Source organism: Lithobates pipiens, unplaced genomic scaffold (assembly GCF_037356315.1).
Source record: "Lithobates pipiens isolate NorthernLeopardFrog02 unplaced genomic scaffold, aLitPip1_a1.2 Scaffold_22, whole genome shotgun sequence".
In the NCBI taxonomy this organism is placed as follows: domain Eukaryota; kingdom Metazoa; phylum Chordata; class Amphibia; order Anura; family Ranidae; genus Lithobates; species Lithobates pipiens.
In genome coordinates, this window is record NW_027507784.1 from 313,021,838 (window position 1) to 313,038,635 (window position 16,798).

At 43.0% G+C, this 16,798-nt stretch overlaps 1 protein-coding gene across 1 annotated transcript in view; it reads right to left on the reverse strand.

Moving 5' to 3' along the window:
- Positions 1-873: 873 nt before the first annotated feature.
- LMF1 (lipase maturation factor 1) overlaps positions 874-16,798 on the reverse strand; it is a 551,994-nt gene continuing 536,069 nt past the window's right edge. Inside the window, exons 10-11 of the mRNA XM_077449405.1 lie at positions 14,213-14,325; positions 874-4,081 (exon numbers count right to left, since the gene is read on the reverse strand). Of these exons, the coding sequence (XP_077305531.1) occupies positions 3,907-4,081; positions 14,213-14,325 (288 nt within the window). The 3' untranslated portion in view covers positions 874-3,906. The remainder of the gene's footprint in view (positions 4,082-14,212; positions 14,326-16,798) is intronic.

The following is a 16,798-nucleotide window of genomic DNA, read 5'->3' on the forward strand; positions in this document are numbered from 1 at the left end:
GTGCAGCCATTTCTTTCTTCTTTCCAAGCATCAGAGATTTGACAGATCAGAGATACAACACGAGGCAAACAATAATAATATATTGATGGCTAAAATTAATTCTTTATTATATATATATTTTTTTACTGTCTATAAAATGAATCAACATTTGCCAGGATTATATAAAACATAACTTTTTAAATGTTGTTTTGGAGATCAGGCCACACGCCCCTCGAAGGATGTATAAACCCCCCATTCATAAAAGCTGACTTGATAAGCGTGCAGCTAATGGACGGAATTCCAGCAGAAGGGCTTTAGGATTTTATGATGTGCACAGAACACAACAGCTGGGACATGTTTTGCAGGGAATCTCTGCACATAGCACAATACCGCTGAGCATTCGGCCAACACAACTGCTGCCTAGTGAAAGCATCAGTTTGCCGCGTCCCATGTCCCACAATCCATTGCTGGTTATGGCCGAGAGCCAAGACTTCTACCCTGGCCGCTCCAGGCACAATTCAACGTGTGTGATGGTTCAGTGATAGATGAGAGCTGTCGGTTTGAATTCTCTGCCACCTGCGCCCATACAGTGTATTCGCAATTAGAGATCGAGTGATATTGTCCAAAGGCGGACGAGGCTTGTGTTGGACAGGGAATCTCTGGTGCCCTTTTAGTTGGGTGCTGGTTGGTGGAGTTACTGTATATACCAGTCTATCACGGTGGTCACAAATGTGCGGATTATTTGTTGATTTGATTACAGTTTTTTTCATTTTTTTACATTTTTTATTGGCCACACATGTTTTCAAATATTTAGACATGCTCAATTGATTTTAAATTTTTTCCAGACAAAAAAAAAAAAAGAGCAGCAATAACAAAGAAAAAACATTCCGCACATCCAGTTTCAATATGATTTTTATTGCATAGTTACTTTGGTCCAGCTTGTCACAATGGAAGTATGCATAGCTCATACCTGTGGAAACTGCAAATCACTGTAATTGTCACCAGCGATAGCTGCAATCTGCAGAGCATCGGCCCATTTGCATAAAAATCACAGGGGGGGTCGCCATTCAAAGAACAGTGTGTTTTTCTCAATGCATACAAGCCGATCTCTGATTGAAAGAGGGGGAGATTGTGATGTCACTGCTCCACCTCATTCAATTGGAGAACACTTTGTAAACACTGAATAAAATACAAGGTGTTCTGTGAACAGCGGTAGTGCTGAGCGAATGACCCCCTGTGGTTACTATGCAGAAGGGCAGTGGCTTGGCACTGGACCCGGGATATCACTGCTATCACTGTAGCAGCACCAACTACTGCAGTGATTTGCAGAACCCCCAGGGAACGTTCAGGTATGCATACAAATCAGTAATAAAAATAAAAAATTGCCTAGGCAATCCAAGCAGAAGTATGGCCTCCACTCTAGCTGCAGCCTCTTGGGACACGTCACAAGTCCCAGAAGCGGGGGAGCTTTCATACAGTCACAGGCGTGCGCAGGGGGTGTGCCAGGGGGTGTGACTCCCCCTTCTGCCCAGGCTTCCCTCCGTGTTGCGCCCCTGCTGGCTTCCCTCCTCTCACCCTGGCTCCTGTGGGAGATGTTTCAGGATAGAGAGTGGGGGAAGAGGCTGATTAATATGCCATTTACTGGCCCCTTCCTAGTAAACAGTGTTTACTATGCTTCAGTTTGTGAATGAAAGGAAAGCCACTCAGCGCTTCACATTCATTCCCTGTCCATTGCCTCAACAGAGAAAGGCATGCGTGTTTGAGCTTTTGGATGCACACCCTAATGCAATGGGCTGTGCACACCTATCTATACAGTGCAGCTCGGTCCTCGCATGCGCAGTGAGAAACTGGCTGCGATGCCACAAGGCTTCCCACAGTAAGCATGGTGCCACTGGAAACCCGGAGACCAACAAAAAAAAATGGCCTTAGTGAGTAAAGCGTTGGATCCCTGGACAGGTAAGTGTCCTTTTACAAATACTGTACCTACTGACATTTCATTTTTTATTTTGGGGCTGGGGGGTGGTTGGGGGGACCGAACAACGGCTTTAATAGGAATTTCCACTCTTGCAGGCAAATTGGCATAATCCCAACTTTATATTTGTTACATGTCCCCAACCACATAGCATAACTTAGAAAGAATATTTAAAAATGACAGCTTACCATTTTTAGATGTTCTATTCTGGACCCTCTGGCAAGGAAAATGCTACATAGTCCTCTTTGTTTGTGAGGAGGCTGGACAGTAGTGTTTGCCATAACTAGGATGTGCTGTCCATCCTAATAAAGGGTTAGAGGTTTGGGGTCCGGGTTTCTTCCACTGTAATGTTAATGAGGACAGACTTGGGACAGACTCACTCTAACATTGTTCAAAAAACCTTGCAGTCAGCCATGACACCTCTTCCTGACAAAACATTAAAACGCAAGAAATATATATATATATTTTTACTTTTTTTGGCTTCCTATATGTATGTAAACACATTACAAATATACAGTGGAGTTTACTTGCAGAAGTGGAAATACACTTAAAGGGGAACCTCTTTTTAACTTTAAGCACATTTATAGCGGGCACCTAAATCTGGCTGCTCATCAGATGATATACCACAGACACACAGCTCCCCTCTCTGTTGGTCTATCAGTGTGATGGACGGCCTCGCTGACCAATATTAAGATGTGGAAGGTAGGGGCCAGCTTGGGGAACTTCAATCTTTGTTATATATATTGGAGCTGTCTGGGTCTTTGGGGTTCCTGGGAGGCTGTGTGAAGTATTGTTTAGTCAGCAAAGGTTCTGTAGTGTCCCCTACCTGGATGTACAGTGTAGAAGGGGAGTGGGAATCACAAAAATGGCTAACTACAACCATAAAATATGCAGAAAATTATTTAATTTGTGTATTCAGCAGTTTGCTCGGAGTTCAGCTTTAATACAGTTTCGATATCTAGCAATACTAGTGTTCACATTTTCCGTTTCAGATGAGGGGCAGCCAGACTTGTTCCTCTTAGGGACACTTTAATTTGTGAGACTCACGGTACTCATGCCAGTCCCCTGTACAGCAATTCACAGGCCGGGTAATGGCTCAGAGTGCAAAATGGCCACTGCCGACATACAGTGGAACCTTGGTTTACGAGTAACGCGGTTAACGAGCGTTTTGAAAGACGAGCAACTTTTTGACTCGGTTTGCAAGTGTTGTCTCGCAAAACGAGCAGGATTCAAGCTACTGGGGTGTGCAGTACCGCATTTGGCCAGAGGTGCAGGGGGGGTGCCGGTGACACTCGGAACGGTTCGGAGCTGTTCGGAAATAGTCAGAATCACTTGGAAATACTCAGTTCCCGAGTGTTTCCAAGCCTTTCTAAGGGTTTCTGAGTTCAGCTGAGCTTTCCCTGAGTATTTCCAAAGCTCTCCGGCGCCCCCCCCACCTCTGGCCACAGGTGGTCATTTCCATTGACTTCTATGGGGAAAATCGCTTTGCTATGCGAGTGCTTTGGACCAGAAGCATTCTCCTGGAATGGATTATGCTCTTAATCCAAGGTTCCACTGTATGAGGGTTTATTTACTAAGGAGTTGAGGATCTTCTCTCAATAAATGATGCGACTATTCACCTTAATTTTCCAATGAAGTGATAATTCTTGTCTTCTTACTTCATATGCACACTCTTGGCTATTTAAAGTGAACAGAAGTTTGCACGATTGAATAATTCAACACCACTTATTGATTGAAGAGTCGTAACTCCTTTAGTAAATTAGCCTTGTTGTGTCAAGTACAGTTCAAGGGATCAGTAGTAACACTAACTGTAGCATCGGGATACAAAACACCACTCTCAGAGTGGGCTAGGAAGTACCTGATTCATCTCTATAAAAAAGTATAAAATTACACATATCAATTACACATATATCGGTTTTAGCGGAAAACAATCCCTAGTGATAATAAAGCTACCATCAGGATGGAGAAGGCAGAGGCCAAGAGCGTGACTTGAAATATTTCTTCAGGCCTGCCAGATTGAGTGGCGGGAAATACGGTGCAATCCTTTTCCGAATCCACCACTTGCCCTCAGAGGCGTGTGTGCCCCATATACGGCTGAACTTGTACCGGTAATGTTCTCCTCGGATCCATCTGCAGGGGGTAGAAGGAAATCACAACAGGTTTTTATCTAAAATGATCATATAACACATCTGCATGGTAGTTTTAGGGGGAAAAAAAATTCTTAAAGAAATAAAGACTGAAAAGGGTGTCAACTGTCAAGATTTTTTATGGGTAAGCTGTGCTTATGCTATAGGCAAGTGATTGGCATTTTGCCCAGTAGAGTAGGGACTGGCTCTGGAGGTATTGCTTTGACACGGTTGACCAGCTTGAACCTGTATTGCAATAAAAATTGTATAGCAATCAAAAAATCCCTATTTGTAGGCAAAAGCTTGCTAGAGATATGAAATAGTTAATTCTGAAATCTCAGAGTATATATATATATATATATATATATATATTTTTTTTTTTAATATGCACTGTGCACATTTTTTTAACTTAACTTAACTTTATTTTATTTTTCTGTTCAAGTGCATTGAAAAAAACAGATATATATCTATATCTATATATGTATATATATATATATATATATATATATATATATATATATATATATATATATATATATATATATACTGTGTGTATATATTACCAAAAGTATTGGGACACCTGCCTTTACATGCACATGAACTTTAATGGAATCCCAGTCTTAAAGCCCGTACACACGATCCGAAAATCAGATGGAAAATTTTGTATGACAAGCTGTCTGCTGACATTCAGATCGTTAGTACGGTGCTTTCGACGGCCCATTTCGCTTTTTTCGTCAGACAAAAGCTGGATGTGCAGACTATAACATTTTTTGTGGGCTGTGAACTCAAAGTCCGATTTTCATTTAATCAGTAAGGCTTTCATACAAAAAAAATTGTAAGAGCAAGACTACGCATGCACAGAAACGAAAGAATACATACAAAACTATTCATACTATAACATACACATTACTTCACTCCTGATGTTGTATTCTGTCATACTAAAATTTTTGTATACCACTCCGCTGAAGCTTTGAAATTGCCGGGAGCCGCAGAACAAGGATTATTCCTCTGCCCAAAAGTCATCAAATAGTCCCTGCGGAGTAATACTTGTTCTGCGGCTCAATTTCAAAGCTCTGGCAGAGAGGTATAGAAGAGGGGTCGGGACTTTAGTTTAATTGGTGGAGCCATAGCATAAGGAACACTCCGCCTGGACTATTTGATAAATTTTCGGGCAGAGGAGGAGTAATGCTTGTGCTGTGGCTCCCGGGGATGACATGCCCCGGTGGATTGCTGTAGAAGAGGAATCTGTCAGAACTGCTCCACAAGCATTACCGCTGGTACCCTAGTCCTGTTCCTTCTCCACCCCCAAAGTTAAGCAGATGGAGCCCAGAGCCACATTCCGGTGTGAACAATGTGTCCGGGTTTCAGGTGGCAACCCTACCCGGTAAAAGACTCTGGGCTATGGGCCCCAGCTTCGGGGCTATAGCCCCAGAAGCCACCCCCTAGCGACCTCACTGGGTGAGGAGATGTCTTTTTTAGGGGTTGGACTTGGCCCCTTAGTTCCAGTGAAGGGAACGCTCAAGGTGTCAGAATACCAAGACATTTTGGACAATTTCAGGCTCCTAACTTTGTGGGAACAGTTTGGGGATGGCCTCTTCCTGTTCCAACATGACTGCGTACCAGTGCACAAAGCATGGTCCATAAACATATGGATGAGCGAGTTTGGGGTGGGTGAACTTCACTGGCCAGCATAGAGTCCTGACCTCAACCTGACAGAACACCTTTGGGATGAATGAGGACAGAGACTGTGAGCCAGGCCTTCTCGTCCAACATCAGTGCCTGATATCACAAATGCACTTCCAGAAGAATAGTCAAACATTCCCATAGACACACTCCTAAACCTTGTGGACGGCCTTCCCAGAAGAGTTGAAGCTGTTATAGCTACAAAGGGTGGGCCAACTCAATAATGAACCTTATGGACTAATGCTGGCCATACACAATATGAAAAATAAACCAAACCCATTTTCCAAAAACGAACATTCAGCCGTGAGCGCAAACGATAGTGCCGTCATGTAATGACTGATAAATCGTTCAGTGGAAATAAATGAATGCGTCTTTTGTTCATTTTTTCACATATACCTAGTGCAGACAGTTTGGACGGGAAGCATATTAGCCTTTCAAGTTATCGTTTGTTTGGCAGAAAATTTAAAAAATTGTCCTTTGTTTTTTCGGCTCAAAGACGTCCCAACGATTATCAATTTTGTGCCCAGTAACTGGTCGAAAAATGAACGAATTGTCTAAATTACCAAATTTCAGCCGATTTTTTGTATAGTGTATGGCCAGCATAAGACTGGGATGCCATTAAAGTTCATTTTTGTGTAAAGGCAGACGTCCCAATACTTTAGCTAATATAGTGTGTGTGTATATATATATATATATATATATTTTTTTTTTTTCCATTATTAAGTATAAAAAGACAAAAATCATAATTAAAACAAACATATATATATATATATATATATATATATATATATATATATATATATATATATATATATATATACACACACACATACACAATCTACATACTGTACTACATATATACACACCATATATTAATCACAGAGAAGTGGAGTTATGAAATACATTTTTATGAACGCTTCCCAGTCAGGTGCACAAAATAAAAAAACACGCTTTTTATTCGCATCCCGCAGAGAAGCGGTTAATGCAGCGTACGCCATTGTTGCCCGGTAGCAGCTGTGAGCAGCGATTGCTTTCATGGCTCTCTAAAAAGCAGCCTGGTGTTATGACATCTTCCAACTGTACGCGTTAAAAATTAGAAGCAATATCTGAGTTGTATGAGGGAGGGGGCCTAAATCTCACAGACAGCTGTAATTAGTTCCAGAGGGCAACAGCTGTCCCTGGGTGAACAGCTGAGAGATTTTTGGAGGGAAAAACAGGAACTGTGTTTTCTGTCAAAATTAACGACCTGACAAGGCCAGCGAGGGTGGGGAATAAGCCGAAACATGAGTTTTATTATTCCATACGTGCATTTAATATATATTATTGGCTTTTTATCTGGAGACCTCTTTGCAGGGTTTCCCTCCTAATTGTAAATCAAAGTGAGGAGGCTGGTGGAGAAACATAAATTCATTAAAAGCCATAAAACCTTCTCGCAGGTCTCGGCTCGGGCCTACCTCGGCCTATTAGGAGCGGTGTTCAGTCATCCCGGTGTGTAAAGTCTCCGGCAATTAATAGGGCTCTTTTTTTTTCTCCTCCAGATTGAATCTAGCGTTTCACCCTGACTCCTTTGTGGGTTAGGCGAGATGTTTTTGCAGCAGGAACGCGTGTTCGTATATCACCAACGCTAATAAATCATGTCAGGTCAAAGAGACGGTTTAATTGACGCCTTAAATGGACGACTCTGTGGGAGCTGGTAAAAAGGTCTTTATATCAAGCCAAAAGGGGTGTCTATGCGTTTTAATATCCTCTCCTCATAGGATATATGTCGCCGTGTAAGCGACCAGGGACATGCGGTACGGAGGCGAGATTTCCAGCAAAACATATGAGAGGGGAACAGAATATTGGAGGAAAAATGCTGCAGAAATTCAAAACATGTCACAAATCCAACAACACTTCTTGGTTTATTTAGAGTGATTCTAAAGCAAAACTTTGTTTTTGATAGAATAGGGAATGGTTGGTACCCCGTCAGGATTTCTGTTTCTTTTCTTTTCAGTTTGTATTCCTATGGAGAGATTTCCCTTCACTTCCTGTACCAGACATACAACAGGAAGTGACAAGAAATCTCTTCAAAATTAGACAGTTGCCACCAAAGCAGCGGTCTTCTGCTCAAAATGTATTCTCAACTTCTTTTCTGATGAGAATTGTAACATTTTTAATTTCCCATCTTCTTTTAACTCAGTGTCAGTGGTTACCAGGACAAATGGAGAGTTAATCTCCCTAGTAGCCATAGAGATAGCAAAAAAGACGTGACAGGGTTTTTAGTCATTGCTACTGCCATTCAATTCCCCTATCAACATGGTGTTAATGCGGGAATCCTTGTCAAGCCATTGTCTTCCCCTGACGGGGGGGCTTTGAAAGTCAGGAAGATGATTATTTCTAGCAGCTATACCAGCCGCTAGCGATATTCGCAAGTAAAATCCGGCAGGCTGGTTGTACGATCGATCAACTTGGTACATTCAGCCTGCCCATACATGGTTCACATCTAAACTGGTTCCTGCTAAACAGGCTGCGATTCGCACCGTCTATGGCTGGCATAAGACTTAAACCACTACATGGTCCTATGAATCCTGATCTGTCTTGTGCTGTGCAGATTGGAGGGTCAATCTGGCATACACAATGTAAATCCATGATCCATTCTGTCTTGTATCAACAGGTCAGGCCACATTGCATTGTGTTCATATTTCAAGTCACACACACCTGTTCAGGCCTGTCATTAGAACTGTAAAGCCTCATACACACGATTGGACTTTGTATAAACTTTCCCGTGGATTTTTGTACAAAGGGCATTGGCCGTAAATTTGTATTGCATACACACGATTGGACTTTTTAGGCAACAAACACGAACGTAGTGACGTTTCAACGTACTGATGACACTTCAAAAGAGGACATTCAATTACTCCGGCGCCACCCTTTGGTCAACTTCTGTATTGTTGTCTGATCTTTTGCATTGGTTCTGAGCATGCGTGTTTGTACTTTGTACAAAAGTCCGATGGTTTTGTGTACACACGTTCAGACTTTGCTCCATCGGACTTTTGTTGCCAGAAAGTTTGTCTGTTCGCACAGCCAACAAAAGTCAGATGAAAACAGAAAAAGTTTGTCCGATGGAGTTTACACATGATCCAACAGCCATTTGCATGTTTGTTGTCAAAAAGTCAAGTCGTGTTTACGGGCTTTAGAAATCATGGGGCTTATACAGTCTATCTCACAGCTCCCATCCACTTAACAGAGCCAGGGCCAAAGCTCATCCACCCCCCCATAGCCCAGAGAAGAAGGAGGTGACATGCACAGTGCGCTTTGGGGAAATTTGGATATGACGCTAACAGTGGCAGGAGTTTAAAAATTGTACAGAGCACATGGGTCAAATATGGAGTGTGTAATATACAGAGTGCAGGGATCTGGAGTGTGTAATGTACAGAGTGCAGGGGTCAGGAGTGTGTAATGTACAGAGTGCAGGGGTCAGGAGTGTGTAATGTACAGAGTGCAGGGGCCAGGAGTGTGTAATGTACAGAGTGCAGGGGTGTGTAATGTATAGAGTGCAGAGGTCTTTAACTGAATGCATTTATTTGCAGTGTGCTGGTTTTAGGGGTTAAAACAGGCCACGAGGAGGCAATATAACACCTCCTCACTGTCCCCCAAACTACTTCTGAAGAGCAGTCCAAACCTGTATCGCTCTTTCGAGAGCACCCCATGTGTAAATGGCCCCTAGGGCTGTTCAGCCAAACAGGTATTTTCTGCCAATTCAGCAGGGGCCTGAGGACAGAGAGGGCACTCTTTACACCGCAAACAATTCACAGGGGCCCAGGCTCCATACAGGAAGGCTAGCTGTACCCCCTAATTAGGGCCCTGCCCCCCCCTTAACACATTCTAGATATTTGTACTGAAAAAGTGGCCACACATTTAGTTGGGTTGGAGATAGATAGATTAGTTGGAATAGATAGAACAGAGGAAGAGAAACAGATACAGATGACAGACAGGCAGTGGAAAGAGAGCGGTGATGGAAAGAGAAAAAGAGGTGATGGAAAGAGAGAGAGGGGTATGGAGAGAGAGAGAGAGAGAGAGAGAGAGAGAGAGAGATGATGATGATAAGAGAGAGGTGATGGAAAGAGAGAGAGAGGAGATGGGAAGAAAGAAAGAGAGAAAGTGAGAGAGGTGATGGAAAGAGAGAGGCGATGGAAAGATAGAAAGAAAGAGGTGATGGAAAGAGAGAGAGGGGTATGGAAAGAGAGAGAGAGAGAGATGATGGAAAGAGAGAGAGAGGGGTGATGGAAAGAGACAGGGAGGTGATGAAAAGAGAGAGAAAGAGAGAGAGAGGTGATGGAAAGAGAGTGAGAGAGGTGATGGAAAGAGAGAAAGGGGTATGGAAAGAGAGAGATGATGGAAAGAGAGAAAGAAAGAGAGAGAGAGATGATGGAAAGAGAAAGAAAGAGAGATGGGTATGGAAAGAGAGAGAGATGATGGAAAGAGAGAGAGAGAGAGATGATGGAAAGAGAGAGAGAGAGAGAGGCGATGGAAAGAGAGAGAGAGAGAGAGAGAGAGGTGATGGAAAGAGGGAGAGAAAGGCGATTGAAAGAGAGAGAGATGTGATGGAAAGAGAGAGAAAGGTGATGGAAATAGAGAGAGAGGCGATGGAAAGAGAGAGAGAGATGATGGAAAGAGAGAGAGAGGCGATGTAGAGAGAGAGAGAGAGAGATGTAAAGAGAGAGAGAGAGAGATGTAAAGAGAGAGAGAGGTGATGGAAAGAGAGAGAGGCGATGGAAAGAGAGAGGCGATGGAAAGAGAGAGAGAGGCGATGTAAAGAGAGAGAGAGGCGATGTAAAGAGAGAGAGAGAGGCGATGTAAAGAGAGAGAGAGAGGCGATGGAAAGAGAGAGAGAGAGAGAGAGAGGCGATGGAAAGAGAGAGGCGATGGACAGAGAGAGAGAGGCGATGGACAGAGAGAGAGAGGCGATGTAAAGGGAAAGGGAAAGAGAAAGAGAGAGAGGCAATGGAAAGAGAGAGAGGCGCTGGAAAAAGAGAGAGAGAGAGGCGCTGGAAAGAGAGAGAGAGGCGATGGAAAGAGAGAGCGAGAGGCGATGGAAAGAGAGAGAGAGGGGTGATGGAAAGAGAGAGAGAGGGGTGATGGAAAGAGAGAGAGAGAGGTGATGGAGAGAGAGAGAGAGAGAGAGAGAGGTGATGGAGAGAGAGAGAGAGAGAGAGAGGTGATGGACAGAGAGAGAGAGAGAGAGAGAGGTGATGGAGAGAGAGAGAGGTGATGGAAAGAGAGAGAGAGAGGTGATGGAGAGAGAGAGAGAGGGGGAGAGAGAGAGAGAGAGAGAGAGGGGGAGAGAGAGAGAGAGGTGATAGAGAGAGAGGTGATAGAGAGAGAGAGAGAGAGAGAGAGAGAGAGAGGTGATGGAAAGAGAGAGAGAGAGAGAGAGAGGCGATGGAAAGAGAGGGAGAGAGAGGTGATGGAGAGAGAGAGGTGATGGAGAGAGAGAGAGAGAGGCGATGGAAAGAGAGGGAGAGAGAGGTGATGGAGAGAGAGAGAGAGGTGAGAGAGAGAGAGAGAGAGAGAGAGGTGATGGAAAGAGAGAGAGAGGTGATGATGGAAAGAGAGAGATGATGGAAAAAGAGAGAGAGAGATGATAGAGTAAGGGTCAGATGATGGAAAGAGAGGTGATTACGGGAGAGGGATGAAAGAGAGGGATGACAGTGGGGAAACATATACAATACAAGGAGAGGGATGATACTGGGAGTAAGCGAAGACCCACGAAAAAAGGGATGAAAGAGGGACAGAGAAAACAGAGATGGATATAGATGGAGAATGAAAAAGAGAGATAGATATAGATAGAGAATGAAAGATAAAAGCAGAGGGAGAGACAGATGATAGATAAAGCAAAAGTGAAGAGAAATGATGGCTAGAGAGATAGATAAATAGAAGAGAGTTGAAGAGACACATGATAGATAATAGAGATGACAGATGATGCAGAGAGATGATAGACAGACAGATGGGTACTGGAAATGAGTGTTTCTCAAAGCTGTCTACAACCCTTGAATCCTGAGTCAGTGGGTCCTGTAACATGAAGGAGAGCAGACTATAGGAGAAGTGGGACCTCAGTGTCCTCACTGGATTTAATAAGGGAGAGCGGGAGAGGTGTAATGGAATCCATGCTAAGACCTGGCCCAGTTCCAGGCTATGATTATCTGACTTGTTGAGCAGGCCACAGTATTAGGCAATAAAGCCAAATGAGCAATAAAGTGGAGAGAGCTTTCATAGTTGTGAGCCCTCTGGTAATTAGTTTTATGTTGCAGTAGCTCCAGCGATACCATTTAAGTACTTAACCCCTGCAGTGCCTGGGCACAGCCATGCTGCAGAGCAACTGACAACAACACAGTCTGCGTTGCCCACATCAACTAATCAGAATGCAACGATCGTTCTGCTAGGACGGGATGGAAAATGAATACATCTGAGGCCTATGAGCAACACAACTCCTTCATTTCCTGAATTTATTTTTGTAATGGCGTCCATAGGGATTAAGCTAAAACAGTTAAAGGGGAAAGTTAAAAAGTAAAAAGGAGACCAACAAACAAAACCAATCAACAAAATGATAATTCTTTGCAGCAGACACCTCCTCCGCGCTAATGTCAGAAAATCCACTCAGCTCTCTTAGTGTGTATGAGGCCGGGTTCACATATGTGCGGCTGCAGCTCACAGTAGGGGGTCCAGTTTGTCCGTGTTCACCGATTCAGGTGCGAATCAGGTCCGAATTTTTGCCTGAATTTGCACCTGAATCGGAACCAAAGACGCACAGGACCCTTTCTAAATGCGGACCGCAGCCACCCCAGGGCTGTGTGAACTGGCTCCATTGCGAGCCAGGCATACTCTCCTGCCATATGACTTGGATGAGGGGAAACCCGCATCAAATTTGCATAAGTGTGAACCCAGCCTTACACACAGCAGTAAGATCCAGTAGGCTTTCCTCAACACATCTGGGCAGGCCTGCAGCCTCATTTTAGGTGACTCTGTGCTTTGCTAGCAGCCTCTCATGCTCTGATGTGTATGGGTGAGGCTGGAGCTAGCTCAAAAGGATGTTCATGTCACTCAGATTAGATTATGCTTAGATTATGCTTGGTTGGGGTGACTGAAGGACAGATTTTTATGACAAGGCAGCACTTAGGGAACACTGCTTGGCTGGATGATCACCGCTAAATGACAGTGATCACCAGCCGGGAAGCAATGTGTTCTGCTAAAAGCTTTTTCCTATGCCCATGCACTCTTCTGTGGTCATACATGTCCCTTGCATTATCTACTATAGTACTTCTATATTCTGATGCTTCAAAGTCTAACATCAAAAAATGTAGATAAACTGTTAGCGGATCTTTAGCCATTAAGAGATCTGACCATAGAAAAGGTCTGCTTTCCATGGTCTGTTATTGGTTGTAGCACTAAATAATAAACATGTATAACAATATACAAATAAAAACCGGATAATGGAAAATCAATCACACAAAAAACAATCAAAAATGAATAAAAGTGTGAGTGGAAAAAGTCCAATGAGTGGAAGGGTCCTGAAAAGGACCGATGTAAGTCCAACACCAGGTGGTGGTTACTGAAGGATGTAATACACTGGCACTGGCCGGCATGTACAGCATCAAGGATGGTACATCTTCAACCAAAGGGAGAAGTATATCTACTCTTACCTGAAATGGTGGATTCAAGTGTCAGCGACAACGAGTTAGTCAGGCAGGGGTGCCACAATCGGCAGATCTCCAAAGGGACCAAAGACCTCCAAACACGACTTCAAAGGGTAACCGCAGAGCTGGAACTCACCAAGGCTGCCTCCATATGGTGTAGGTCAAAAAGTGGGTTTTTTATTATAAAAAACCAACATACATCGGTAGGAATAAAAAACTGTGATCACAGAGTAAAAAAGCAATGTGGGAAGCAGAAAGCCAAGCCTGACGTGTTTTGTCCCAATGGAAGTCCATTGGGACGAAACGGTCCCTTTTGAGATCTGTCAATCTGCCGATCGTGGCACCCCTGCCTGACTGACTCGTTGTCGCTGACACTCAAGTCCACCATTTCCGGTAAGAGTAGATATACCTCTCCCTTTGGTTGAAAACGTACCATCCTTGATGCGCTACATGCCAGCCAGTGCCAGTGTATTCTATCCCTGAGTAACCACTACCCGGTGGTAGACTTACACCGGTCCTCTCCAGGACCCTTCCACTCACTGGACTTTTTCCACCCACACTTTTATTCATTTTTGATTGTTTTTTGTGTGATTGATTTTCCATTATTGGTTATTATTTGTATATTGTTATAAATGTTTATTATTTAGTGCTACATCCTTTATCATTCACCATTTACAATCTTTGTCACATTATTATGTAGCAGCTTTTCACTTCCCACTCATTGAGTTAGCGCAGTAATATTTTCCATTTATACTTGTTATTGGTTGTAGCCCACTTACCTGGGCGGAGCCTTTTCCTGGAAGGGGTTGACAGCCAGAAGTGAAGTTGCAGTTTCATCATTGGCAAGCAGCTTCCCAGCCAGGTGTATTAGCCACTCGTTGTGTTCATAGGTCTAACACGCCAGTCAGGAGAAAGATACAACACATACAGTTAATACCAAGTAATGTTATGAAAAAAATAAAAAATAAAAAAAATAGTAGTTCCAATTATTTATGTCACACAATATTAGTGCTACAGGTTAGGAAAAGCAAAATGTCAGTAACAAAACTACACAAAAGTTAATGTTAAGGCACACAAATTCAATAAATTACTCAAAGGCGTAAAATATAAAATATGAGATTGTGCTGGGTAAATAGATACCCAGCATGTCAAATCTTAAAATTGGCGTGCCCATAAAACAGCGACTAACTTCAGTACCCCATATTTTCCAAAGGCGACACTTTAAAAAGCCCCTAAAGTCATCAGTTCAGAGTTACCTGTAAATAATTATTGGTTTCACTCTGGTGTGTATGGCGATATGTAACATGTGCAGCTCAATGACCGTTTTCCTGCATAGACAAGTCTGACGCATGTATTTACGTGCGTGCGTGTATGCGGGGGGGGGGGGGGGGGGCTTTAAAGTGCTTGGGTGTAACTTTAATTTTTCACACATTTTTTTACTTTTTTTTTTTATTTATTTATGCATTTTTATGCATTTATTTGGTGACAGGTTCTCTTTGATGAGGCATCAGGAGTCCTAAATGTCATCTCATCTGTCCTCCAATGAATGTAATAGAGTGCAGAATGCACTCCATTACATTCTTCCCCATGCTGGCTGGAGAGAGTGACATCAAGACCTGGAAAGTAAAGTTTTACACAAGTCAGTAACAGGAAGGAGACCAGCCTTCCCTATACCCACTATGTTATCCTGGGAAAGGGGGGTAGTGATACCGGGAGTAACAGGGGTTTGTGGAAGCAATTCGGCGGCTATCCTGTAGTCCAATTTTAAAGAAAAATAAATACTATTTTTAATTGAAGCTATAAATAGGCTAACTAGCTTGATTTAATATTTTTCCATGAAGTCCTCTACCTCTTTCTCCATAAAACCACTTCATCTACCAATAACCAAGTGCTCTGGGACCAGCTACAGAGCAGATGAAGCAGGCCCCATTGTTACAAGTCTGTTCCGCAGCCCTCCAAGCTCTTTTGCTAGAGCCCGATGTACTATTAAAACAAACTCCACCTGGTGGTACGAGCAGCACGGTGCGTTACACGCTCCATCTGGTGCAGAACATTTTCTCCATCTGCGAGCTGCAAACCCCGGATAAAGTTTCACTTTTTTCCCAAACAAACATCAATTTCCTCTGGCTTCTTTCACAGACTCGTGCTCCTATAGCAGCCCTGTTCTGATCGGCTTTAGTTCCGGCAGAAATTGTCTGTGGCAAGTGTTAAAAAAAAAAAAAAAAAAAAAAAAAACCTCCAACCACATTTTCTCTGTGCTAAAAGTGTAAAGTGCATCTAAAGCCCAGAGTGGTGAGGGGGTTAGAACATCTGTCTGTATTTTATTGCTGTTGGTGTCTCCTTTAGGAAGACACTCTCTTCAGCTGTCCTGGTGGCTAGTGTCAGTGGGACTAAAATGATGGGAAAATACAAAATTTTGAGTCATCAGAAAAGGAAGCGAGGAGAAATCTTCCAGTTTCCTAAGGCCTCATGTACAATGCTGCTGGTAAACAGACGTTTAGGAGCAGTTGGGCATTTTTTTCAGCTGCACCTGAAGTCTCCTCCATGTTATCCTATCAGTACATGTACACAGGATCCTTTATAGTCTTTTCTAGGCAGTTTAGTTTATAAGCATTTTTTGTAATGCAAAAAAAATGCGTTCAGGACGGATGTTCAGGTTTGAAATGCCAAATGCCCCTAACAGCTTGTAAATGCTGCTAAAACCGGTAACTCACGTTTAGCAGCATTTTGTTTACAGACGTTTTTCATTTTAACAAAAAATAAAAAAAATAATGGTACAGGAAAGGAACCAAAAAGAAAACAGGAATGGTAAAACAAAGCATTGAATTTTTTCGTAAGGACCTGATCTCAGTTCTACAACAGGAGTAGTTTAAAGCAACAGACATTAAAGTGGTTGTAAACCCTCCCCCACAACTTTGTGCTATGTAAATCACCATAAAAAACCCTAATGAACACTGCTTGTAGATATCTCCTTACTTGCTTAGTATTATTGTAATCCTTTTTGTTCTTTAGAATGAAGTCACTGAGCATGCCCAGATCTCCCCTGATTTACGGCACACTCTCTATGTGCTTATCTATCTGTTATCAGGACTTCCTAAGGCACACCACTGAACTCCCAGGAGACTTCAGAATCATTCAGAGCTTCCTCCTATACCCCATGTGACCATGTGACATCACATGCAGTGCAAACTTGGCCATTACTGCAGTCATATTATTATTATTATTCAGGATTTATATAGCGCCAACAGTTTGCGCAGCTCTTTACAATATGAGGGCAGACAGTACACTTACAATACAAATCAATACAGGAGGGATCAGAGGGCCCTGCTCATTAGAGCTTACAATCTAGAATCAGCTGAAGCTGA